Source organism: Microtus pennsylvanicus, chromosome 4, assembly GCF_037038515.1.
Source record: "Microtus pennsylvanicus isolate mMicPen1 chromosome 4, mMicPen1.hap1, whole genome shotgun sequence".
NCBI lineage: Eukaryota > Metazoa > Chordata > Mammalia > Rodentia > Cricetidae > Microtus > Microtus pennsylvanicus.
In genome coordinates this window covers 97,418,205-97,445,949 of record NC_134582.1, presented here as the reverse complement: position 1 = coordinate 97,445,949, position 27,745 = coordinate 97,418,205, and the positions used below count along the sequence as shown (strand labels likewise).

The window sequence follows — 27,745 nt, the reverse complement described above, 5'->3', positions numbered from 1 at the left end:
GTGCTCATGCTAAGTTCAATATAATTTTTTTTTACAAAATGAACTTTATTTAGTCTCCTGCATACATTTTCAAGGTTAAGGCTAAAACAAGTAACTAATACAACTAAAGTTTATTTAAAATCAGGCATGCTTCAAAGATTGCCCTCAAAAATTATCAGAGATCTGCTGAATATGGCATTGGATATTTAACACTCTCTAACAACGTACAACATTTGATTCTTTTAACACAATCTGTTTCCTACCAAGTCTCACAAGATCTCATCAAGTTTCAGTGTATTTGGAGGCTAGTTTTCTGCACTGCCCCCACTTGGAGAAGAGCTGCTGGGTGCAAGAGGCTGTGGGAATGTACAGCAGTGACTACTAGTAATTAACAGGAAACCCTCTTGGGGAGCCACACTTGCCAAAGCCATAGGGTTAGTGACGATAAAGGACTCGTGGTTTTCTGTCCATCCCTTTCTCTGGTGCCACTATCATACCTCCCCAATAAGAGCAACTGTGGGGTTCTTTCCATAAGCATTTGGTGCTGTGTTTTACACTTACTGGGCAGACACATATCTATGGATAGTCAGGAAGATGACTTCTGCTCAATTGTATAATTCTGATGAATAGATATGCTCCTATGATACTTTACATTACTTACACTGGCAAAGGATTCTCAGTCACAAAGACAGCCCTTTACACAGAGAGCTAACTTTAGATTCCAAAAGAAATTCAAGGCAGGCTAGTTGCCCCTGAAGATGAATAACCAGTTACCCAAGGAAGCAAACAGAACGGTTGAAGGTCTCAGGCTACAATCCATAGTTAAATATTCTGTTGAATGGACAAAAAAAAGTCATACTCACACCCAAGACCAAAACATTCTGTAGGCAAACCCCTTCCTGGGTGGAATCTAATTTTATCTCCTTAAAGAAACTGGAACCTTAGTTGGATCCTTAGATTTTGTTTGAGGTAGAAAGGTATCTACTCCTCCATTTCTGAAATACAAGGTCTATATATTAGCCACACCTGTTGACAATAACCTTGAGAGAGCAGAACTCTCTGTTCTGAATCTAGGTGGGACCTTTTATTGAGGTAGAAACACAGTAACCTTGAAGAAATAGAAGTAAGTTCCAACTCTTGACTTTTGGTCAAGGTGGAAATAGGCTCACATTTTTAGACCTCCACACTTTTCCAGAAACTGGCTATCAAAGCTCAATTTGGTATTGAACTACTGAAGTCCAGCAGTCAAAAAAGTCGCGATCAACCTACCCCTGGACCCAGCAATACTACTCTTGGGAATATACCCAAGAGAGGCCCTATCATACAACAAATGTAAATGCTCAACTATGTTCATTGCAGCATTGTTTGTAATAGCCAGAACCTGGAAACAACCTAGATGCCCTTCAATGGAAGGATGGATGAAGAATATATACATATTAGGGTATTACTCAGCAGTAAAAAAACAAGGACTTCTTGAATTTTGCACACAAATGGATGGAAATAGAAAACACTATCCTGAATGAGGTAAGCCAGACCCAAAAAGAGAAACATGAGATGTACTCACTCATATTTGGTTTCTAGCCATAAATAAAGAGCATTGAGCTTATAATTCACGGTCCTAGAGAAGCTAAGTAAGAAGGTAAATTCACAGACAAACATATAGGCATCCTCCTGAATATTAACCTTCATCAGGCGATGAAAGGAGACAGAGACAGAGACCCACATTGGAGCACCGGACAGAAAACTCAAGGTCCAAATTAGGAGCAGAAGGAGAGGGAGAACGAACAAGGAACTCAGGACCACGAGGGGTACACCCACACACTGAGACAATGGGGATGTTCTATCGGGAACTCACCAAGGCCAGCAGGCCTGGGTCTGAAAAACCATGGGATAAAACCGGACTAGCTGAACATAAAGGACAATGAGGACTACTGAGAACTCAAGAACAATGGCAGTGGGTTTTCTATCCTACTGCACATACTGGCTTTGGGGGAGCCTAGGCAGTTTGGATGCTCACCTTACTAGACCTGGATAGAGGTGGGCGGTCCTTTGGCTTCCCACAGGTCAGGGAACCCTGATTGCTCTTCTAGCTGATGAGGGAGGGTGACTTGATTGGGGGAGGGGGAGGGAAATGGGAGGCGGTGGAGGGGAGGTGGCAGAAATCCTTAATAAATAAATAAATTTAAAGAAAGTCCCATTTGTCTCTCCTAATAAACATGCCCAATTAAAATTAAACACCTCATCCTAGCATGGGGTTTCCCCCTTTTACCTTTATAAAGCCCCATTTTGCTATGGGCTATGATTGTTTCCTCTCCATCCAGAGGTAGTCCTTTATCCCCATCCTGGAAAAAATACCCTTACCCTCTTTCCCATGTTCCCTGCCCCTTCTACCTCACCTGCTACCTTTTGTCTTTGTCTTTTATTCCCTACCCTCCGTCCCTCTGTCCCTCTGGGGGACAAATAAATCTCCTTTGCAGTGAGAACTTGATCTTTAGGGTCCTGAGTGGATTCTGTTTCTAACAATGATGCTATGACTAAGATATTGGCCTGTAGGATCCCTCCCTTGGCCCAGTTCTTGCACATTCAGACCTTAAGGTGCCAGCCTTCTCCGAATTGATGAGTTTTGCCCTAAACACCCTATGTTCCTACAGCTGATGAGCACATTCTGTTCAGTTCATTGTAGCCAGCAAGCTTTCCTTTCTTTTGGTGAGTACACTGCTGGAATCTGGTGAACAATTCCTAACCATCCCAAAGCTCTGTTGGCAGATCCAGGATTCTTCTATACATACACTGGGCTCTGCCTCTTGGTGATGGAGCCTGGGTGACAACCTCTGTCCTTCCTTCCAGATATCTCTGTTCTTTGCTTCTTCAGAGAAATGAGAATGCTCTGTCTCTTGACTTTGGCTCACCAGTCTCCACTGGAAATAGGAAGGCTTTATTCACTCAAGAAACTCATAGTAATGGTGTACTTTAGCACCCAGCAATAACTTTGGTGCCCATATGTGTCTCTGCTTCCTTTTCTGTCTGCTCCAAGACCTCTGTGTGACCCCTTCACACTCTGAACTATTACAAATAATGTAATATTTCATCTCCTATTTAACCCTTTGAATGCTACAGGAATACTGACTGCCAGGAACTCTGTGCATGCCAGCTGCTACACTGCCTGTGCTGCCATGTCTTTCCCCATCCCAACTACATATAGCCCATGGTGCTGAGGAGCCCACCTGAACTAGAGTCTCAGCCAAGCCCCTATTGCTACCAATGCTAAAGTCTCCATTGTCCACAGGTGCCCCAACTTTCCTTTCAGATCTCCTGACCTACAGTAAAGCTCCAACACCACCTCTGATTCTCCCCACCCATTTGGCATCAGGCCATACACAGAGCTCCAAGCATTCTGCATGACCCCAGTCCAGTCTAGTCCAGTCCAGCTTGGCCTGGATAGGAGGCGTCAATGCTAATCAGCAGCAGAGCATATCACTCTATCCGACATTCCTTAACAACATCAGTACTCCAGTTTCTTGCCTGTCCCTCCAGGAAAAGCAGCTTCCATAGGCCTATGCATGGCTTTCGTGAGCATTTCCTCCTTTGTCCTTGTAGGACTCTGGCCACATGCCCATCCTTCAACTTCCTCCTTAGTTCTGTAGCTTCCTTAGACTAGTGTAGAGCTACTGAGATGTATTGCCAATCTGCCTCTGGTGTAGGAGTTCCTTCTGTCAATGTGTTGCTTTCATTGGTTAATGAATAAAGAAACTGCATTGGGCCTGATGATAGGGCAAAACTTAGGCAGGCAGAGAGGAAAGAACTGAATTCTGGGAGGAAGAAAGCAGAGTCAGAAGAGAAGCCATGGATCCTCTGCCTGAGACAGACACTTGTTAGAATGTCTGGAGAGCCACTGCCGCGTGGCAATACACAGATTAACGGGAATGGGTTAAACTAATATGTAAGAATTAGCCAATAAGAAATTAGACCTAATGGCCAAGCAGTGATTTAATTAATACAGTTTCTGTGTAGTTATTTCAGGTATAAGCTAGCTGGGTGGCTAGGACAGACAAACAGCTCTCTCCTTACAACATGCCTCCATGGCTTTCAGAGTTTGTTCCAACTGTATCACATCAGTACTCCAAGCAATTTCTTGCCTGTCCCTCCAGGAAAAGCAGCTTCCATACTCCTATGCATGGCTTTTGTGAGCATTTCTCCTCTGTCCTTCTAGGACTCTGTGGCCACATACCCATCCCTCAATTTCCTCCTTAGTTCTGTAGCTTCCTTAGGCTTGTGTAGGGCTACTGAGATGTTTTGCCCCCTCTGGTTTTCAGAGATTATTTCAACTGTATCACTCCTCAGTGCCTTCAACTCCTCCTTCCTGTTGCCATTACTCAAATAAGCTCCATCTGGTTGAATTAAATATCCCCATCCTCACCCTGAAACTAAACTTTCCAGCCACCCACCAACCTGCACCCAGGGTATGCTTAACGCTCAACGTCAGCTCTGCCTCTGCTGTTGCACTGTTACAGATGCCTTGCCCTCCCCCACTCCCTTCCAGAAGTCAAATTCTCCATTTTTAATTATGTTATGGCTCTTCTCATCTCAAACCTCACTCTGTCAGAGCCCTTGCCATTTTCCCAAATTATTACCCAATTCCTGTCCTGACACTGCCTACAGGTTAAACTGAGTCATACAAAGATAAATGATTTACCTGAGATTGACAAGATGTTCATTATAATTACTAGCAGAATGGTAATTCATATTTTACCCTTAATAGCCATACTGTGACAAATATGAAAAGTAAATTGATGAGATACAAACCTTAGAACGACAAATAAATAAAAATAATAGAAATAATCAGACGCAAACAGAGGAATTTAGACAAGAAACTACTGAGTCACAAAATGATCAAACTGGAGAGGGGTGGCCTAACATGGTTAGAAAATCAACTTTAGGCTACCCAGTTACTATACAAGAACTACCAGAAAACAATGATCACCATCAATGGTATCAAGAAGTAAAATGGAATCCTATCGAAATATAAGAATTGAAGAGATTTATGAAAGTGGTCATTTCATACAGTATGCAGTCACCCTATATGAAGCAGTTGTTAAAATCACGGGGAAATCAGAATAGAATTTCCCTGAAGACTGGAAAGATTTGGCAACAGTGATATTGGAAGCTGGTCTTCAGTTACAAAGGCAAACATGGTGGAAAGGGGAAGTTGAGTCATAGAACAATGAAATAGGGCTTGAAGTATTAATATTTTCCAAGATTAGTTTCTAGGTAAAAGTCAATGTGCTGAGTTACAAAGTCAGCTTGAATCTGTTAGTTTCACCTTGGTGCTATGTTTTTTAGAAGTTTTAAATGCTTGGGATTGGGATGAAGAATCGGGAAAGTGGTTTGAGTCATTTACTAAAATTATACAAGGCACAAAAGAAGTCTTGACTGATTTCTTGAAAGATTGACCTCAGATATAAATAGAAAAGTATCTGATCCACAAGTCAGACAAATATTAATAGAGTTTTTGGCTTTTGAAACTATTAATTCAGAATGCAAAGCTATTATTAGGCCTTTAAAGGGAAGATTGGAACCAATAAACGAATGGATTCAAAATACGGATGATAGTGGATTTTACATTCATGGTGCTATTCTGATAGGAGAAGTAATTTCTAAAAGTTTGAAGAAAAAGCAAAATGTCATATGTTCCAGTTGTGGTAAACAGGGTCACGTGAAAAGGAATTGTAGGCAAGGTATTCCTAGAAACAATGTTTTTTTTTTCAGGAATAATTTAAAAATAAGTCCCCAGGATTCTAGAGTATGCAGAAGGTGTGGTAAATGCTGGTATTAAACTGATTAATGCAGATCAATAAGCAACAGGTAAGGTAACACTAGGAATAGGGAAGGTTAAAATCGCCTTCAGGGTGGAGAACACAGGGTGACTGAGGAAGCAGATGCTGTTCTGCACGTAAATGACCTAACCCTTCCCTCAAGCAAGATGAGAAAGCAAGCTTCAAGCTGACATACCTTCAGCTGCTGTAACTTCCTGCTGGGTCAGGGGTTGGAAGACAAGATGTGTGAAACCAATGGCACCAGGAACTTTCTGGGAGGAAGAGATTGATGGGAAGCTGGGCATCCATAAGACAGGAAGGAGAGCACATGGAGAGGAAGGCTTTCTAGACTGAGTCTGACACAGGGAGTGGGGAACTGAGTGAGCTCTCAATCTCAGCAGAATAAAACCTTGACCTTGGGGAGAACGGGATGTGTGATCCTATAGATGGTATTAGCTGATCATTTGTGTGTGTGTGTGTGTGTGTGTGTGTGTGTGTGTGTGTGTGTGTGTGTGAAGTCTCCAATGATCCTATTTCCCAACAACTCAACTTGAAGTTCTGTTTATGTGTCTTGGTCTCATGTGGGTTAAATTATTATAGTTTTGCAATTTGTTCTTAAATAACTGAACAAATAGAAATTGACCTCAAGTAAATAAAATGGGGGTAGGGTTCTTTAGCATCATTTTAGGATGTAATTTTGGAGACTCACTAAAGCCACATGTGTTGCTACTGCTAAGACACTGAAGCCAAGCTCTCCTTGAGACACATGAATGCTCATATGTGTCCCATTCTCTCTTTTCCTACTCGGTCTTTCTTTGTATGTTACGTGTGTGTATGTGTATGTGTGTGTCTGTCTGTCTGTCTGTCTGTCTGTGGTATGTTTGTGTATCTTAATAATCCAACTCTGAGTTGTACTGGCTCATCCTGAAATTCCTTTCTGGGGGGAAGCCAAGAACTATGGCTTGACCTGAGTTTAGGTCTTTGAAAAGAACTCAGCCTGTGAAGGTGGCAGTATGCAGCATGTCTGTGGCCCTCACCCCAATCATGGGCACGTGAAACAGTAACAATGAACCTAGGAAACATCAAGGTACTTAAAAAAGACCACACACATGACCACATATTTCATTCACAAGAAATGGTCATTACTGGCAAACACCGGCAGAAAGCAGATTACTCATTGATAGGCAGGAGGGTGCGTGTGGGAAATGGATATTGATAATCAGAAGAAAACATAAAAATCAGGGATTGGATGGTGATGACTGTCATATAGCTACACAAGTATACTCAAAGGCACAGAACATATGTTTTAAACTATTAGTATCTTGAGAACAAGGGTTTCTGATATAAATACATCTGTCCTGGGTCATAGTTCCTAACCTGACATCACCATAGCCAGGTGGACAAACATCCCCAGGATCTCAGAAGCACTCCAATCCAGGGTTCTGACCTCTGTGGGCATCAGACATGCAATTAGTGCACAGACATACATGCAGACAAAACATTCACATACATAAAATACATTACTTTAATTTAAAGTTAAAGAATGTAAGGCACCTAAGGTGCCAAATTTGAGGAGGACTCTCATTAGTTGTTCAAAACACTGTGCCCTGTCCAGGGATGGAGGACTCGATGTTCTGTGCAAGTATGCCTCCATGTCTGTTTCTGCCATTTGACAAGGAGAAGTCCTCCAATGGAGCAGTATATACTCCAGCATTTGCGAAGGTCTCTTCTGGAAGTTAGCACCAGGATTGTGTGTCAGGGTCTATGCTAGTGCAAACCTAACAGGACACTTGGAGCCAACTTCTTCACAGCTGAACCTCTTGCATGGATGGAGGCTTGTAATCAGCTACAGCTTCCGGGCTCTTTTGGCACCCTGGAGAAGATTCTCCCTTGGGGCCCTGTCATTCAGACACCCTAAGCTTTTTTTTTTTCCTTTCTCAGGGCCCAGGTGTTCCCCACCCCCACCCATCCTCAGCCAGCAGAGGACAGAGCTGGATGAGATCAGGTCCGGTCACTGTCTCCACCCTTGGCTTGGGGCTCTGAGATGATGTCACCACCCTGCAGTGAATAAAGAAGCTTCCTGAACAGGGTAGGCTGCTAGACTGCACTCCAGGAGCATCAAGCCTTGAACACTGCACTTGGAGGCTGTAAAGGAGACAGGTAAGAATGCCTGGCCCAGTCCAAGTCTATGGGACCAGCAGAGTCCATGTTTAGTAGAACCAGCCTGAGTCGGGGAAAGGAACTCCAGGAAACGAATGTTAGTAAAAGTGACAGAGGGCACGTGGTATCTGGTGGGTATTCACATAAGAAAATTTTCTAGAAACGCAGTTGGCCATTGGCAGTGAGCCTGGGCTTAGTGCTGGAATCCTTACGCTGTATTGATTCATCTCAGTCAGGCATAGGTGCTGCTGGGTCTCAGTGGTTTTCTCCATTGTCTTCTCTCCTTTTTCCTCTCTGGTCCTATCACCGAGCCCATTTGACTACCTCAGCACTCTCCTCAAGTATCTGTGAATTAACTTCTTTCTTCTGTGTGCTCTAAAGGTCAGCTGGCTTGCTCCAATCTGAGCTCTCCTCATTCCCTCCTTAAAATAAGTGATCCCATGTTGACTGCATGTGACCTGGATGTTCATGGCTGTTTTCTTCTTCCCTTCCTCTCTCTTCCTTCTCCTCTTTATCCATGACCTCACCATCTTCACAGAGAAAAGCTGGACTGTATGGAAGGTGACTGGAGTCCCTCTCTCTCAGCTGTGTCCTGTGCGTGCAGTCCTGAAGATCTGACCTTCTACCTACACATATGGGACAGATGCTAGTTTGGTCTGCTGCCGTGACCACACTTAGATAATAACCTTAAAATTGGAAGGACTGTGACTGAGAATGAATTTGTAAAATCCAATTTTATGTTCTTATAACTTTGAAATGAGAACCAAGAGTAGAGTCCCAGATTTCCCTGAGTCAGATCAGTGAACCTCCAACGCTGTACTGAGTACCATTTCTCCTTTGCCTCCAGACTCTGCATCATGAACACTCTGTCTGAAGCAAACGGCACCTTTGCCATCCACCTTTTAAAGATCCTTTGTCAGAACAACCCTTCGAAAAATGTATGTTACTCTCCTGTGAGCGTCTCCTCTGCTCTAGCTATGGTCCTCTTGGGGGCGAAGGGAGACACCGCAGACCAGATATCTCAGGTAAGTTCCCTGTCACCTGACACCCATTTCACATACCTAAGAGCTACAGAGAAGCAAGGATAGGAATATGCATAACCAGTTTCATGGGACAGGGGCTAAAATGAAGGAAGACAATATTCTCCAGTAAGACTTCTTTAAAGCAATGATTTTTTTGACTTGGTAAGGTCTCAAAATTGTCTCCAGACTTCACTTAGAATATGGTGCATAAATAGATTCATGGTAGGTATTGTGGCAAGGCTTTAAATTCCAGCTTCTAAGGAGATGTAGACAGGATGATCACAAGTTCAAGGCTACCTGCACAACTTATTTCCACATGAGGTTTGTCTGTATTTTTATGTAATGGAAGGAGGGTGTTGCAATTACAACTCAGTTGTAGGACTCCTGGAGAATGTTTAAGGCCTTTTGTTTAGTCCCAAGTACTTCAGAGAAAAAAAATGACAAAAATATTTGAAACACAGATTTCTTAGATCTAATTCATTTTTAGAGCAATAGAGTTTGTAATTATTTATTAGAAAGTGAGACTAATGCCTGCTTTTAATTATTTTGATATCAATTGTCTTTACATCAGAACCTCGTATCCTACCTTAAACATCTCTTATTAGCTTGCAAATTCTGTTTACAACCAAAATTCTTCATTACTGATGTCATACTATTTCATTGTTTTCATTCACAGGCGCTTGGTTTAAACACAGAAGAAGACATTCATCAGGGCTTCCAGTGGCTTCTAAGAAACCTAAACAAGCCAGAAAAAAAATACTTGCTTAGAATGGCCAATAGGATCTTTGCAGACAACACTTGTGAATTACCCCCAGTAAGTTGAATCAGTAGAATGACATCAATTGCTTTGAAAATAATTGTTGCTATAGAGAAGGATCCCAGAGATCTTGAGGAAATGAAGGGCAAACTTTTAGCCAGAGCGATTGTACAAATCTATAAGACCTCCATTTAGAAGACTGAGACAAGACAGACACGCGCTCTAGGACAGCATAGTCTCCATAGTGAGACTCGACTACCTAACTTTGACCAAGACCAAAATTCTATAACGATACTTTGAAATACTTTAAATCTAATTTTGCGTAATTTTTATTTATTCAGGTCTGGCTATTCTCACTTACAAAGGCCTAGTACAAAAAGATGCTTGTTCTTTAAAGTGATATCTACACTCATTTTAGTTTTGTTCTTTAATGTCTTAATATTCAGAAGGTCAGGTTCCTTGCAGACACTTTATTTGCCCATGTTACCTTTCTGAACATTTTCTCTCCAAAGACCTATAAGGAGTCCTGTCTTCAGTTCTATCACTCGGAGCTGGAGCAGCTGTCCTTTGCCAAAGATCCAGAGGAGTCCAGGAAGCACATAAACACGTGGGTCTCCAAACAGACTGAAGGTCAGAATTTCAAGTTATTCACACCCCACATTCTTGTCCTTTCCATCCACCCCTCTCTCTTTTCCTTCCCTCCTCTTTCTTTTAACTTCCCTTCACCCTCATGGACTAATCTCATGTTATTTCAGGGAGTCAAAGAGATGCAGACTCACATCATGATATGTGGTATAATTTAGACCTTAGTGAATTCATGGAGGTTTTATTCAGACAGTTAGATTTGAAACATAGGGTTATTTGTATATTTCTTTCTTTTTAAAAATGGTTTGTATTTATTTTACGTGCATTGGTTTTTGCCTACATGTGTATCTGTGTAAGGGTGTTGTATTCCCTGAAACTGGAGTTACAGACAGCTGGGAGCTACCATGGGGGTGCTGGGAACTGAACTTGGGACCTCTTGAAGAACAGTGCTCTGAACCACTGAGCCATCTCTCCAGCCCAGTTTTGTGTATTTCTTCAGGACAGAGGGATGATAGAAATGCCATGAGAAATCATGGGCCTGATTTCAAGTTGAACAGCTTACATAAGAAGACAGGGGTGGTCTGCGGTGTTGACAGGTTATATGATTCCACCATGGAGATTCATGTAGAAATCTTCCTCATAAGTCTTCTCTGGGCTCCCTCTTCCTAAGGTCTGTATTGCCCCGGGCCCCACCACCATTATGTAGAAGAGGATTCCTGTTTCTGATTTCACCTTTCCTGCCTCAGATCCCTCACTTACATGTGGTGAAACCAGCCTTGATTTCCATTGAAAATACTCTATCAAGGCTGCTCAGCTACATTGACCTAAAAGAACTTTCCATTGGGTTAAGCCGTATTTGTTTCTATTTTAAAGATAACTGCTTGAGAATTGGTCTCACAGATCTTTGAGAGCATTGTCTGATATGTAAACCATCCAAACAGCTCTATCCCAATAAGTACATTCCTATTTGTGCTAACAGAGTGACGATAAGAATGAAAATCTTTTCTTAAAGACTCCGCAATTATTTGCCCATTTTTTTTGTTAGAATCTTACCTCTTCTACAAATTGATATTATAAATGAGCAGGATTCTCATGACCATTGATGGGATCTCCCTTAATGGAGAAGAAGGGAATCTGTTCTCTTGCCTATGTTGTTTCTTTCGGTGATGGAGAGTGTAGAATAGTAATAGCTATTCAACAAACTACTTTCTGCCTTTGAGTCTCTGACATGTTGTGCTATGCTAGAATTGGGCATGGCCATGGTATTCTAGATAAGACTCTGTATCTAACATTAGTGTATTACTCCGTGATCTCTAGAGGAACAAAATGAATATATAATACAGATGGGATTTAAAAGATTGGCATATAAAACACAGGCTGATTGGATGTAGGGGGGATGGCCTTGGACTTCACAAAGGGCAGAGTTGCGTGCCCTCTCTTAAGGAGTAATCCCACAACGATCATCTGCACGTGGTGTGTTTGAGAATCTGGGAGCATTTCCATTCTCTATGAGCCTGAAGATCTTATAAGACTCAGTCTGGTATGGAAAGCCTAGAAGATTCTAGAAAGCCACCAGTCTTTGTCCACATGAAGGCCAAAGTTACTGAGTCCCAGTGTCAGCTAAAAACGGTAGGCCTAGGGCACAAAGAGCATAGATGCACTCATCAGCGAGGGCTGAAGGCAGGCAGGCAAAAGCAGTGCTGCTTCTCCCTCAGTACTTTAGTCATGGCAGCACAGGAAGGCATTGCCCACTTTGGGAATGTCTTCCCCCTTAGTCACTTTCCTAGGAAATGTCTCCACAGGACTGCCCAGAGACATGTCTCTTAGTTGATTCAGACTGTCAAGATAGTACCCACCAGAGCATCCAAGGTTAAACATTAGTCCCCGGTTACCCCTTCCACATTTCCTGCTTCTTTATTCTCCATCCTGGAGTCACTTTTTCTGCTTTTTCCAAACCTGCTTTCTGTGAGAGACTTGGAAATCATTCAGCACCCTCATCTTCAGGATGATCATTCGGTGCACATGATCTCCAGTCATGCATTGATGCTGGCTTCCTGTTTTCTTTTGTTTCTTTTTTTTTTTTAGCAAAATTTGAAAGTGATTCTTGAATCTGCCCAGATGTAACATCATCTTATTTCTCATGCGTGTATAAAATGAACCTGAATGATGTCTCTGCTTTTTCAAAAGGGAAAATTCCAGAGTTGTTGTCAGATGGTTCAGTTGATTCAGAGACCAGGCTGGTTCTTGTCAACGCCTTATATTTCAAAGGAAAGTGGCATCAACAGTTTTACAAAGAAATCACAAGGGAAATGCCCTTTAAAATAAACCAGGTAAGGAACAGTATCCAAAAGTTCATGCCAGTGTGTCAAAGAACTTGCATGGAAATGTGTAAAGGTGAGTGTGTAGCTCTGGGGTTCAGTGGTAGATATCGCATGTCTTGTGGGGTGCTGAGCTTGATCCTCAGCCTAGAAACATGGAGAATAGGAAGGCACATAAAACCATTAGAAACTAATGTTTTTGAATGCAAGGTTAAAATATAGACAATTGATAGGAATATAGAACATTAACGGCCTATATTATTTTTCATCCTTTTGGGGGCAATTTCCACTTTTGACAATTTCTTGTGTGACCATTGCTTCTACCTCTCTCTAAACTAAATTTTCCTTATGTACAAAAATGTCAGATATGACTTCTTATATTACATTAGTATAATATATAGATGAAGCATGATACATAGTAGAAAGGATGTTTTCTGAGAAGATGTATCTGTCTGCAGTATCATTTACACCACTATGGAAATATCCCAGTCTAAAGTATGAAAACTTTTCTTTTAACTACAATTGATTATGCCTCCTTAGATACAATGACTGACAATAGTGAATGGTGAAATCCTATTTCTGGTGTGATCTTAGCTGACTTTCTATTAGTGAAACAAACTATCTGAGATAATCAATTTAAGTAGGAAATATTTAATGGAGCTCATGATCCCAGTAGTTTAAGTCTGAGTCAGTGGGTCCAATCACTTAGGGTTTCGGTGGTACAGTACAACATGCAGTGAAAATGCATGGTGGTGTTTGGTCACCTCACAGCAGTCAGGAAGCAAAAGGAAGAGGGGTACATTGTCAAAATCCTCTTCAGGGGCAGCCCCTCTCCAAAACCTAACTCTTCTCTAATAGGCCCTGTGTCCTAATGGATTGTTCAGACCCCAGTAGTGTGAACCTGTGGACAATGGCTTTGAAACATGAGACGTGGTGGAACATTATTGGCCCAACTATGACTTTGAAATATTAATAATTGAATGACACATTTCTCCTGCTGGTAACGCATGATGTTTCCTAAGTAAATGTCTGCTAGGTTGCTGTTTTGTTAACTGGAGACAAACCAGAGCCATTTGAGAAGACTGACGCTACATGGAGAAACTGCCTCCATAAGATTGGCATTGAGACAAGTCTATGGGGCACATTTCTTAATAATTGGTGTGGATCCATGCCACTCTGGCTAGTGCCAACCCTGGGGAGGAGGTCATAAACTGTATAAGAAATCAGGCTGAGAAATCCATGGGGAACAAGCCAATAAGCAGCACTCCTCTGTGGTTTCTGCCTCAGCTCCTGCTCAGAATTCCCTCAGGGATGGAATGTGCCCTGAGAGTTATAAGATGAAAGACCCCGTTTCTACCCATGCTGTTTTGGTCAAGGCCTTTTACCACGGCGTAGAATCCTATCTACTACAGTTCCATATCTGCTTACAACAACTATTTTAATGAAAGCAGGAAGAGACTGGTAGACGTTAACTAAGTGTTCACTGGGTCATGATTAGTGTTGTCATTGTGAGTGATGAGAACACTGCTGGCATTAACTTCAGTTCATTTGGAAACCTTTTGACCTCTCTTAATAATGTATTTTATGTCCTGGGTTCATCTGTTCAGAGTGAGAAAAGACCAGTGCAGATGATGTATCAGGAAGACACATTTAACCACGCCTACGTGAATGAAGTACAGGCACAGGTGCTGGTGATGCCCTATGAGGGCCTGGAGCTGAGCTTTGTGGTCCTGCTCCCAGATGATGGTGTGGACCTCAGCCAGGTGAGACCGTAGAGGTTGTATTATTCGACACTCTAAATGTCTTCTAGAAGAGTCCAGTGTCTGTTCTCATTAGACAATAATTAATTCTTTTCATCTTGGCAACTTCACGGAGAGTGGGTAGTTCTAACAGACTGAGCTTCGAATTGTGTCCAGGCACAAGGTTTTAATGTATTCAAGACTCCTATTGTTGGTTGTGTGACTTTGCCATATATTATAACTTCGTCACAAGGATATGATATGATGATCACTATCTGATAGGATGAAATGAGAGAAATTCAGGCAGCAAACTTAGCATAGTGCTTGGAAAATAACACCACTCTGTAAAGAGAACTTTATCATGATCCTTGTTATTATTTTATTTTAATATATTAGAACATAAAATATACAGAAAAATATAGCACTTTAACCTAACAAAGTGGAAGATAAGGAGCAACATCTGCAGATGTCAGGCAGATCATTATGAAACTTCTTGCTCTTCCTTGCAGCTGGATGCCCCACTATATGACAGCCAGACTCTGAATGGAGGGCAGTGCAGTGTGAAAGATCTAAGGGGTCTTTGTAATCAGAACAGATTCCCTGGCTCTTCTCATCCAGCTCCCTAACAGTGGCATGGCATATGTAGTGTTAGTTTTTCATCACTGATAAAATGCCTAACAAAAATAACATTGGAGGGGAAGGATTTATGTAGGCATACAGATTCAGAGAGCTCCTTTCAAATTACCTGTCCGCATCTTACAGTTCCATTGAGGCAAGTGCATTTGGCAGACATTACAGGCCTTTTAGTAATCAGGAAGCAGAAAAATAAGAAGGGACAAAGAACCAATTACGTCCTTCATAGGTAACCTCTAGGAACTGCTTCCTTCATTCTTCTAGACCCCCCTGATGCCTAAAAAAAGGTACAAAGAGCTGCAGAGCAAGCATTTACTATGAGAGTCTTTTGAGAAATTTCACATTTAAGTCACGCAACCCAAAAAACACAATCTAACCTGGAATAGACCTCCCTTCCAGTGGGTTGAAGAGAAGATGGCCAGGTCTTCTTACCTCTCAGGCTGATGGCTTCCATACCCATCAAGTGAGCCGCACACTATCAGGACAGTGGGACACTCATGCTGTCTGGCCATGTGAAGAGGCAGTACCCCATGTGGGATGATGGCACAGTCTGTGAGCAGGAAGTGACTATGAAACTCTGGGTAAGACCTCAACAGTGAATTTGACAGTCTCTAATTCTAATTTGTCAGGTGGAAAACAATCTCACCTTTGAGAAGTTAACAGCCTGGACCAAACCAGACTATATGAAGACAATTAATATGAAGGTTTTCCTTCCAAAATTTAAATTGGAAGAGAATTATGAAATGGAGTCCGTGTTTCAGCACTTGAGAATGATGGATGTCTTCCAAGGAAGCAAGGCTGATTCATCAGCAATGTCTCCACAGAAAGACCTATGTCTGTCCAAGTTCGTTCACAAGAGTGTTGTGGAGGTCAATGAAGAAGGCACCGAAGCTGCAGCAGCCTCGGCCTTCATAAGTTTTAACTGTGCATGTAATCCTGACTTAATATTCCGTGCAGACCGCCCCTTCCTGTTCTTCATCAGGCACAATGAAACCAATAGCCTCCTGTTCTGTGGCAGGTTCTCCTCTCCATAGGCACAATTACCCTGTCAGGAACAGTTCTCAATTCAGCATCTTGACAACTCCTGTAACGCTGTGAGGATGGGCATATGGTGGAACCATGTTCCAAGGTGATGGCAGTCTGATCATTGGATGCCTTCATTTGTCTCCCCCTTTCCTGACATTCATCTGTGCCTTCTACCAGGTCTCAGGGCCACAGAGTGCTTTGGTTCCCTGTTATGTAAAACAACAAAAGAGGCAAACAATTCCACTAGGTAACCACAAAGTTGTCTACGGTGACCCTAATAAACACCACACACAATGCACAGACAAATCATGCCAACTATATACTCAGTGCTCTCCTGGCTCCTCACCTCCTGCCATCACTTGTCTTAATCTGTACTCATCATAGTGAACACTTCTGTGGATGATGACAGCTATTGCAGTTTTCCCAGTGATTGGTCCTTAATGCACACTTTAATATTACTTTTCTTTGCTGTCCACCAGTTACCAGGTATGTGCCCACCACTGTGCTAGTCTTGGGGACAGATGCAGACAGTGTGGTCCTCCTCTAACAGCTGGACTTCACTACTTGTTTTCAAATTATCTGCCATGACAGCTACCTTGAACTACTATATTATCTCTTTGCTGAAATCATGATTCTTTAAACTATTGTTTTTCTCCACAAGCAACTATAGTAGTCAGATTCTGTGACAACCTTAATGACCATTTCAAAATAAATTTTGTTTTCTTACCAAACATGTATGCTGCTGAATAAATATCAGCGTGAAGTCTGAGTTTGCATTTGCTTTAATTAAAAATATCAACCTTGGATGAGGAGGCAGAGTCAGCAACTAGCTGATAGAATGTAATCATAGAGAGTCAGAGGGCATCTGGAAGACAGATGAGAGATGCACACGTGGTAGGGAGGGACTTTGAGCATGGCAGCTTTTATTTGATGGAGGAGAAGAAAGCACCTTTTGGAGACACCAGCAAGGAAGAATTATCAGCAAGTCGTTCTTCAATCTCTCTGCCTTAGCAGGTTCTCATCCAGCCCTCTCCTATATTGTGCTCACTTTGGCAGCACCGATACTAATATTGGAATGATACGGAGAAGATTAGCATGGCCTCTGCACAAGGAAGACACGCAAATTCGTGAAGTGTTCCATATTTTAACCTCTGGGGGAGCCATCACCCTCTGAACATGTGATTGATATCAAGCCAGAACCAGATGATCTCATTGATGAAGACCTCAATTTTGTACAGGAAAATCCCTTATCTCAAAAAAAAAAACTGCAGTGACACTTACATATGGTTCTTCTGGCCCTTCTACTGAAATTTATCGACCACCTGCAAGTAGAAATGCAGACAGTAGCACTCATAAAAACAGGCTGCAAAACCGTACTCACGCTGCCAAGCAGCTGGATTTACGGAGCAGCCAGGTGTACGAAGCAGGACGGTGGTGTGAACCGGAAGTGCTTAGCATCATAGACGTCACTTACAGCCCCTTCTTCCAGAAACAACTTGGATAAAATGAGTATTGAGGATGAACACTTTCGGAAGAGAAAGTTGTCTGTGGTAAGTTCAGTCTTAAAAGTAAAAAGATTCAGTCGTGATGGAGATGAGGAGGAGGAAGATGAGGATTATGGTTCCTGGATAGGAAGTTTGTCCAGCAGTTGTGTCGGTGCCGGCAAAGCCTGAGAGGAGACCTTCTCTTCCACCTTCTAAACAAGCCAACAAGAATATCACTTTGAAGGCTATCTCCAAAGCTCAAGTCCGTAACAAATACAACTAACTCTTCTGCAGATCCACAGAAACAGACACTTTCAGTCGTTCCCAGAACTCGAACTGCTCAAGAAGAATTGCTAGCGGAAATGGTCCAGGGGCATAGCAGGGTCCCCAGAATAAGTCCCCCTGTTAAAGAGGAAAAAGCAAAAGGAGATGGGACAGAAAAAAATCAAGGCGCTCAGCAGAGGCAGTTATTATCCCGACTGCAGATTGACCCAGTAGTGGTATAGACAATGAAGATGAGCCCCGCTGGGATGACTGACCCGAGTGTGGCACAAAAACCAGAAAAGCTTCTGGAACGTTGCAAGTACTGGCCTGCTTGTAAAAATGGGGACGAGTGTGAATAGCATCATCCCATTTCACCTTGCAAAGCCTTTCCCAATTGTAAATTTGCTGAAAGATGTTGGTTTGTGCATCCAAACTGTAAATCTGATGCAAAGTGTACTAAGCCAGATTGTTCCTTCACTCACATCAATAGAATTCCAGTACTGACTTCAAAACCAGTAGTCCCTTCACCAGCACCATCTTCTAATGGTCAGCTCTGTCTGCCGTTACTTCCCAGCTTGTAAGAAAATGGAATGTCCCTTCTACCACCCAAAACACTGTAGGTTTAATACTCAGTGTATAAGACCAGACTGCATGTTTTACCATCCCAACATTACTGTACCAACAAGACATGCCTTGAAATAGATCGACCTCAAACTAGCGAACGATGCTGTAGTCCTACCTGGCAAGAAGATCATGGAGTTTGAAAGCTTCATCTTCTGATGAGAGATATTGTACAGAACTTGTAATGTCTTTGAAATTTCGAATATATTGCTTTCATAATATGAATGTTATTGCCTAACTGAAGTGTCTAATTTTTCAAGTTTGTAAGTTTACTAAGTGGTTTCAACATTTTTTGTTTGTTTATTTTGATGATGAAAAAGACAGTTTTGACTATGAAAAAGACAGTTTGAAGAAAAGCCCAATTCTGTTAAAACATTTATGGCATGTTTATACATTGCTGTTTAACATCATTTTTGGTAATGGTCCTGCAGCTTAGAGCTGTAGTGCTGAATCACTTTTCCCAAAGATGATGTAGCATTTTCTCGCTGGGTTACAAATATTGCCTCATCTTTGAGGAAATGGGAATGGCCACAATACTAAGGCAGGTTTGAACAACTACTTTAAATTTTGTTTTTAATGTCTGAATAAATTTGCTTTAAAAAGCATAGTACAGACTCTTAGCTTAAGTGCTACTCTGGTAGAGTGTACTGAGATCCCTTGTCTTCTGTGAAAGTAAGTAGTGACATGGTCATATAGGGTAAACATGGTTGGAATGACAAATGCAAAAACATATGAACAATTCCTTGAAATGCTTCCATTGACTATTAGCATAAAATTTAAAAATAATTTTTGGGGACTACATTATCACAAAATAATACAAAAAATTTTACAGGTATATACAGAAAGTTTCAGAAAACAGACTGAACTCACAAGAGTATAAATATACATATATATTCCCATATTCTGAAAAATATTGTCAGAAATAACTCCACGGAAAATATACTTAGTGACTCCTAAAGATCGTTCTTGAAATGTAGGAGATTGAAGTGGTATATTTTAAATGACAGAACTATATATAATTATAGAAATCAAATGGGTAAATGTCATAAATAGGATGAAACTTGGCCGCTGTATTATGAAGTTTTATGTGTGTGGATTTTGAAGCTGTTAAAGAAAAAGGTGTCAACTGTTTTAAATAACAGAACACTGATTTCAAAGACTTGATGATTTTAAAAATTAAAGTATAAAAGGTGATTAGTAAAGGGGATAATAGAAGCTCAAACATTTTCAGGACCAAATTTAAACTGTTAAGATATGTAAAGGATGGAAGAAAGTCATGCCTATTTAAAAAAAAAAAAGAATTCTCCTGTATTTGTTATAAAAAAGAAAACTGGTAAATGGAGAATGGTGACAGATCTAAGAGCTGCCAACAAGGCAATTCAACCTATGGGCCTTCTACAATCTGGAATTCCTCTGCCTTTTCTATTACCAAAAAGATGACCTTTTATAGTTATTGATTTAAAAGAGTGTTTCTTCACTAAGCCTTTACAAGAAAAGGACATAGAAAAATTTGCCTTCACAGTACCTACTTATAATATTTTTCAGCCCACTAGGAAATAACAGTGGACCATCCTCCCATGGGGAATGCTCAATCGACCCACCCTGTGCCAATACTTTATATATCAGCCATTGGAAATAATACGTAAAAAAAAAATCTCTAAATCTGTAATTTACTATTACATAGACGATATTTTGCTATCTGATTCAAACGTAGATATTTTAGAAAGAATGTTTGAAGAAGTAAAGAAAGTTTTGCCAAAATAGGAATTACAAAATCTCTTGAAAAAATAGAAAGATGAGATTCTGTCAATTACCTAGGTTAAAATAGGTTTACAGAAAATTAGAACACAAAAGGCACAAATTAGGAGAGACTGATTATGGACTCTTAATGACTTTCAAAGACTGTTAGGAGACATTTCCAATCCACAACCAACTCTGAGGATAACACCTAATCTAATAGTTCATTTAAATAAAACCTTAGGTGGTGACAAAGACTTAAATATTCCCAGGGAATTAACAGCTGAAGCAAAAAGGAATTGATTGTCTTTGAAGAGAAATTATAGGAGGCACATGTGGATCAGGTCAATCCAAATCTTAATTGCATTCTAGTCATATTGCCTTCCAGAATTTCCCTTACATGAATTTTAATGCAAAGGGAAGATATTTTCTTATAATCGAACTTTTTACCACATAAACAAAGTAAAAAATTAAAAACTTATGTGGAAAATGTCTGTGAATTAATTGTAAAAAGAAAATGAGAAACCCTGTCTCGAAAAAAAAAACAAAAAAAAAGGAAATGGAGACTTCGTCAACTAGCAGGAATAGACTCAGCAGAGATTATAGTCCCTTTCACTACTGATGAAATAAAAAAAAATTATGGTAAGACAATGAACCTTGGCAAAGAGCTTGTGCTGATTTTTTTAGGTGAGATTAATAGCAATTATCCCAAAAGTGACAAAATTAACTTTATAAAGAAAAAGACTTGGATCCTTCCCCGCATTGTATGTGAAACACCAATAACTGGAGCCTGTACATTCTATACTGATGCAAATAAATCAGGAAAGAAAGGCAGGTTACAAATTAGAAGATTTAGATAAGGTAGAACAAAGCTCTTATAATTCTCAAGGTACTAAGGAATTTCAAAGAACATCTCGAATAGTTACTGACTGACAATATGCAGAAAGATTTGTCTTGCATATTGAAACTACTGAATTTATACCAGATGATACAAAATAGACTTCATTATTCATACAAGTTCAAAATATAATCAGAAAAAGGCTTTGTCCCATTAACATAACAGACAACCAATCCCATATGGGTCTGCCAGATCCTCTAGCACAAGGTAATGCAGAAATTGATTGATTATTGATTGGAAGTATGCTGAAGGCCTCAAAATTCCATAAGAAACATCATGTGGATAGCAAAGGTTTAAAGAAAGAGTTTTCTATTACATGACAACAAGCAAAGGAGATTATAAGGAGATGTCCTTCTTGTTCTTTCTATAACCAAACACCACTACCTACAGGGAGTCACCCAAAGTGTACCCAAAAAAACTGAAATCTGGCAGATGGATGTGTTTCACTTTGCAGATTTTGGAAAATTACCATACGTACACCACACCATTGACACTTATTCAGGTTTTCATTGGGCAAATACTTTGAGCTCAGAAAAGGTTGATTCAGTAATCACACATTTATTAGAAGTTATGGCCAGCATGGATATACATGCACAAATATAGACAGATAATGGTCCAGCATATGTCTCTAAGAAAATTTTTGCTTATTATAATATAAAGGATATTACAAGTATACCAAACAATCCTACACCCCAGGCAGTTATATAAAGATCAAATCAAATTATAAAGGATATGTTAAGCAAACAGAAAGGGATGAAAAATACTCCTAGAAATAGATTGCATAATGCTTCATTAACCTTGAATTTTCTTAATATTAATGAGAAAGGAACAGCAGAAGCAGAGAGACACTGGGTAATAGCAAAAACTTCTGAATTAAATCAACAGGTGTGTTTCAAGGATGTGCTGATCTCACATGGAAACCAGGATATGTGCTATGTTGGGGAAGGGGTTTTGTTCTTGTTTCCACAGAAGAAGGAAAGCTATGGATACCATCAAAATTAATAAAGATTTGATTCGAAAAAGAGAAACCTCTTGAGAAACAGAAATGATGGCTTATCCACAGAGGTGACAATCACACAGGTGATAAGGAAACCTCATGAGGGTTGGGGCAGGGTTCTGTTCTTGTCTTTGCAGGAAAATACTCATCTTCAAAAAGTCAAAAGACCTGGACATCTAGATGCCTAAAGAGGAAAAGATAATTTTCCAGATAGAACCACCAAGCAACGAGAATTATAACTTATAAAAACAGGTCATCTGAGGGTAAGAATCACTGAACATAAACTTGAATAATAGTCATGACTCACTTAAAAAATCAAAGCTGGCTTTGGAGTTGGACAATGGCTCTGTCCTTCTCTAAATCCAAGCACACTGTATTTCTCTGGGAAGGGGAAATAGATGAGATCTCCTGGGCAAACTGGGGGTGGGAAGATGGGGGATGGAAACATGTGGGAACAGGTTGGAGTGATTGGGGGAGAGTGGAGGAGAGTAATGGAAGAGATATCTTGATGGGGGCCCATTTTGGGGCTGGGGAGAAATCTGATGCCAGGGAGACTCTCAGGAATGCACAAAGATGATCCCAGTTATAACTTCCTTTTAATCGTGTCATTTCCTTAACCTGAGAAGAAGGTGAAGAAGAATTATTAAGATATGGAACAGAGTCAAGAGAGAACAAAACTGGGCTTGGTGTTTCACGCCTTAAATTCATAAGATTGAGGATACCTTCCTTGGGGCTACAATCTATGTCAACCTGATCTACAGATTCACCCCTGAGTCAAAAGTTTCTTTTTAATTGAGTTGGGTGGCTTCAATGTGAGAGGCAGAAGTGGTGGTCACCTCGCCCAGAAGAAAGGTGTTTGAAAAGCTCAGGTCTCAATGTTTCCAATCCCAGGGAAACTTCTGGAACAATAAGTAGGAACCCATAACTGGATGCTTTTTGTTTCTCGCCAGCCACAGATGCCTCAGCAGAGGGGACTCTAGTAATCTCTGCATTTCCTTTTGAATGACATTAGGATGAACCTTAAACCCAATCCCCTTTCTGCCAATGAGGACAAGCTAGGGGGCCCTGCTGCTCCCCCACTCAATGGGTGATTTACTGAAAAGAGCTTACCTGTTTAAACAAGGTGAGCACCTTTCTCTTCTGATGTTTCTTGCTTGTCACAATTCCCTTCTAAGACTGAACAAATATCCAGCATGCTTCCTCAGCCAACTTCACCAAATAAAGGCTTAGCCTGAGTGCTCCTCTTTGCTCTGCTTTTGCATTTAACTCAGTTCTTCATTATGTCCTGTCACAAGATTTGCAAAGTTGAGCAGAGTCTGTCTGAGAAATAAAAGAAATATTACTCTAAAGAGTTGGATTTAAACCAGTAATGTAATCAAGTCTAAAGGGCTGAGAGTATAGCTCAGTGTAAGTGTTTATCTACCATACATAAGAACCAAGGTTCATCCACTTGCACTACACACACAGGGGGAAAAAAACCAATATGTTTTTTTTAAAAATTTGGCACAACTGCAAAAGGAATCATAGGGGGATTTATAAGGAACTGTAGAGGAAATGGAACATACACTATGCTGTATCTGTGTTGTGGTTTGAATATGAAATGTCCCCACAGCGGCTCACGATCTCCCTCTAGTGGGGGATGAGAATGGATTATACAGGCTTTCACCTAATCAACAGAATCAGTCTGTGATGTGTGTGATCTGATGGCATTTTTAGGAGGTTGTGGAAAATACAAAGAGGGCCTTGATTGGCAGATACATTGCTGTGGGGTATTCACCAGGGATGGTACCCCAGACATGGGTTTAAGCCAATAGAAAGTCTTTATTGGCTGGCTAATGACTGCACCGGGTGCACCCAGTGTAGCACGGAGTCTTTTTCAGGATGAACTTTTAAACTCAGAAACTATATCCTGGCGACTACACTGGGTGATCAGGATACCAGTGTAGGACAGAGTCTTTATCAGGATGAGATTTTAAGCTCAGAAACCATATTCTGGATTGACATATTTCAGTTAACAAGAACATTTAGCTAGAAGTAGACCTACAGAAGCTACAAAGGAAGATTGGTACATTTTGAGACTTTCCCAGAACTATGGACTTTGATGGATCAGGCCTTTCCTTTAGTTTTGGCAGGTGGTACTATCTATGTGCTGAGTTTTACATCCTGAATGGCACTTCCATCATGGAGTCAGTTGTGCTAAGGTCTCAGGGCCTGCTAAGTTCTGGACCCTGTTACACATCTGTTTTTTGGGCCAAGATGAGATGAATAGTCTTCCTCTGTCAGGCCCTTCTCCATGAAGTTCCTGCCTGCCATAAGCCAAAACAGTTACCTAGCACCTCTGAAACTAAGAACCAAAATAAATCTTTTTTCTTGAAACCATTTCTTTCAGGTGTTTCCTATAGAGACCAAAGGTCCCACACAGTCAAGGTCATCTTCGAATATCAAACTGGAAATGTCAGGAATATCAAACTGAAAATGTTGCCATTGCCTGAATAGTTTGCCCGCACCCCCGCCTCTGCTTTCTTTCTATGATCCATGGGAACAGGTTGGTTCAGATCTAGGTGGCATTTTCCTAAGGACAGAAGTCAAAGGAATGCAAACAACATTTCAAAGGGCAACCAGGAAAATAATATATGATAAAGAGGCTTAAAAAGGAAGCTACTAAGTAGGAGAGGCTGAACCAGTCAACTGGCCCTTGACAGTGGAGAGTAAGAACATTAGGATGCAAGGATGTGCTGGCCTTGAAGCTGAGTGGTAGGGTGTGCATACTGTATGAAACCTGGGTTCTCTCCTCAGCACCATCCAAAAAAAGCAAGAAGAAAGAATTGAAGAAGGCCACTCATTTTTCCATGGCATTAGCCATCCAGTGATAGTGGGTAGGTTAAATAGCAAACCAAGAGGGAGTCAGTCATGGGAAGAGATGCAGAGGCATTAAAGGCCCAAAAACTTAGACATGAAGAACAAGAGTGAGATAGAAAATTAGAGTCAAAGGAGGCTAGAAGGATTGTGTTTTCGGAACACAACAGGGTTTAACATGTCATTCACTGTCTTAGTTTGAGTTATTATTGTTGTGGTGAAACACCATGACCAGAGTTACTTGGGGAGAAACGCAGAGGCAGATACTAGGATTCAACCTGAAGGTCAGAAAAGCAAAACAGCCAGCCACTGGCTCTTACCTCTACCTCAGTCTGAAATGGCAATCCTGCCTCCAGGAATCTCAAAACAAAACTGTGTGTGAGAGCTGTCTCCTCCCATTTTATATTCCTCTCTAGGGCTAAGATTAAAGGCATGCACCACCACCTGGTTTCTATGGCAAATTAATGTGGGATTAAAGGTGTGCGTCACCACTGCCTGGTCTGTAAGGCTGACCAATGGGGCTGTTTTACTCTTCGATCTTCAGGCAAGATTTATTTATTAAAATACAAATGAAATATCACCATATTTCCCCTTTTTGCTAAAATAAAAAAGAAAGCTATAACTAACATATGAAAAACTATATATAATAAGTACAATGACTATATACAATATATACAGGCAATAAATATATTAAAATGCCCAATCCATTTGCATTTGACAAATTCAGAGAAAATATTTCATATCCACCCTATCTTGGTGAGTCCAAAGTCTTATACATAATTTACTTTCTATCATAACTTTGTTTCTGTGTCAAGTAAACAAGGAAAACTGTAACTATATCTATTATTCAACTTCCTCAAAAATCCAAGAAGGAAATAATATTAACTGAGTAAGCAGGAAGTGCAAGCAAGTGACTTCCAAAAAATATGAGAAATGACAGAAATAGCTGACTGCCTGGGAAGTCACTCAAAGTTCCACTGAAACATTGGGGTATCTATCTTTGGCCTATAGGCCTAGTATATTTTATAGACTTTTCTTTGAAGCAGGATATTCTGAAGGGTTATCCCTCCTTGTCTTGATAATTATTGACAGCCACTTTCTTTTGTGTCCTGCTTGTCCAATTAGGACTGCATACTGTCAGCATTTCAGATAAGGGCATTTTCTTGCTCAGTGGTTTACTTTTGCCACAAAGAAAAATAAACTCCATGTGGAGTTTCTTTGATGCCCATTATCTTCTCCAAAGTAGATTGGTGCTGTCAGGAGCAGACATATCTCATTGTCATAAAAAAGAGTCTATATTATTAAAACATCTTAAATGCCGAATTCTGCAGATTTCTAAAGTGTTTGAAGATGATCTGTCTATCTAAAACTTACCTTTGTTTGACCTTGAAAACATGCCTAATGTGACAAGTTCAATTATAATAGGTGACTAATTACTAACCTACATTTTCTTATTATCCTATACAGTTGGTAACAATAAATTTAAAAGACTAGAAATTAAAGACTACTTTGTTAAATGAGTTGTATAGGTATAATACCTTGAACAAGATTAGAGATGTATATACAGTATGTTTTTAAAAAATTAATTTCAAATTTGTATCAATATACAAAATTTGTATAAAATATACAAAAGTCCAATCCAATGTAGAATATTTAAAACTAATAGTTGGCTTTTTTTAAAGTAAATCTAGTAATCTACCTTTGTATCTTATCATATCTATATCCTCCCAGTTTTTATTTCAGAGTAGATTTAATAATCTACCCTTTTATCATTTCATATCTATGTCCCCCATTTTTCTTTCAAAACATGGCTTTTGCCTGTACCTCCACCATGAAGCTAGACTTTCAGAAAGCTAAAGATTGGGGCAGAGCCAGCCACAAAAGCCTCAGCTTTAATCTTAACCATGCTTTTTAACAGATAAAGACTCATGTGCTCAGAAAAAGATAGATCTATACAGTAAAGACAGATTCAAACAGAAGAATAAACTTCTAAATGGTTTACAGTGTGTTTTAAAATATACATAGTCGCTTTGCTTCTATGGCCTGCCTGCACCAAGCAGGGTAGGCGCTTTGTTTGCGAACTGCCCAACCAGCATGGAGACCTGATCACTCGGCGCCAGGAGAGCCAGCATTGGGGTGAGTTTCTAGCCCGCGGCGCCAGCCTGGGATGAGAAGCTCAGAGGTTCCTTGGCCCCCTATCCTTCTTGGGCTCTCTGCAGGGCCTCTACTCCCTGCATACCGCCTCTTTCTTCCTAGCCCACCCAGCTTCCATCCAGAACCCTCCCCACTTAGGCCCCACCGCCCTCTTTCGGCACATAACATCACCCAGCCCAGCCTGTCTGGGCACTGGGTCTGAATCCTCGGGGCACCCAAGCGGGCGGGTGTTCCTTTGTTTCTATGGTCTGCCTGCACCAAGCAGGGTAGGCGCTTTGTTTGCGAGCTGCCCAATCGGCACAGAGACCTGATCTCTCGGCCCCAGGAGAGCCAACATTGGGGAGAGCCAGCGTTGGGTAGCCAAGGAGACCTGATCCAGTAAAAGAAGATCCATAAGGGAGCATTTAGAAGAAGAGATGGGCAGACACCAAGGCAAGAATTCGCCCAACAAGCTGAAAAGCAACATGAAGCCACCAGAAACCAGTGACCTCACAACGGGAGGGCATGAACACCTTAATCAAGAAGAAGTAGAAAAGACTGACTTCATGAAAATGATTGACGCCCTTAAACAGCATGTAAAAAACATCCTTATAGAAATGGATGAGAAATATAACAGAAAGTTTGAAGAATTGAATAAATCAGTGAATGATACCCTAGAAAACCAAGAAAAAACAATCAAACAGATAATGGAAACAGTTCAAG

The 27,745-nt window shown here is 40.8% G+C and overlaps 1 protein-coding gene, 1 non-coding gene and 1 pseudogene across 2 annotated transcripts; all 3 read left to right on the top strand.

Annotated features, from left to right (window-relative positions):
- Window positions 1-8,803: 8,803 nt before the first annotated feature.
- LOC142848783 (serpin B9-like) lies at window positions 8,804-16,040 on the top strand. Its single transcript, XM_075970960.1, has 6 exons — window positions 8,804-8,977; window positions 9,651-9,788; window positions 10,244-10,361; window positions 12,504-12,646; window positions 14,242-14,397; window positions 15,636-16,040. The coding sequence occupies exons 1-6, from the start codon at window positions 8,810-8,812 to the stop codon at window positions 16,038-16,040; spliced, it is 1,128 nt and encodes a 375-aa protein (XP_075827075.1). The 5' UTR covers window positions 8,804-8,809.
- A 1,032-nt stretch (window positions 16,041-17,072) lies between these two features.
- LOC142849151 (U6 spliceosomal RNA) lies at window positions 17,073-17,179 on the top strand. Its single transcript, XR_012910547.1, has one exon. It is a non-coding gene; the product is annotated as a U6 spliceosomal RNA (small nuclear RNA).
- A 7-nt stretch (window positions 17,180-17,186) lies between these two features.
- On the top strand, window positions 17,187-18,467 carry LOC142848782 (zinc finger CCCH domain-containing protein 14 pseudogene; annotated as a pseudogene).
- Window positions 18,468-27,745: the final 9,278 nt, after the last annotated feature.

What these genes read in the sequence shown, in the direction of transcription:
- LOC142848783 (XM_075970960.1), top strand. Translation starts at nt 8,810, where the DNA reads ATGAACACTCTGTCTGAAGCAAACGGCACCTTTGCCATCCACCTTTTA. An exon ending in TGCCCTTTAAAATAAACCAG is followed by an intron (nt 12,647 to 14,241) that starts GTAAGGAACAGT and finishes TCATCTGTTCAG; the next exon opens with AGTGAGAAAAGACCAGTGCA. An exon ending in ATGGTGTGGACCTCAGCCAG is followed by an intron (nt 14,398 to 15,635) that starts GTGAGACCGTAG and finishes CTAATTTGTCAG; the next exon opens with GTGGAAAACAATCTCACCTT.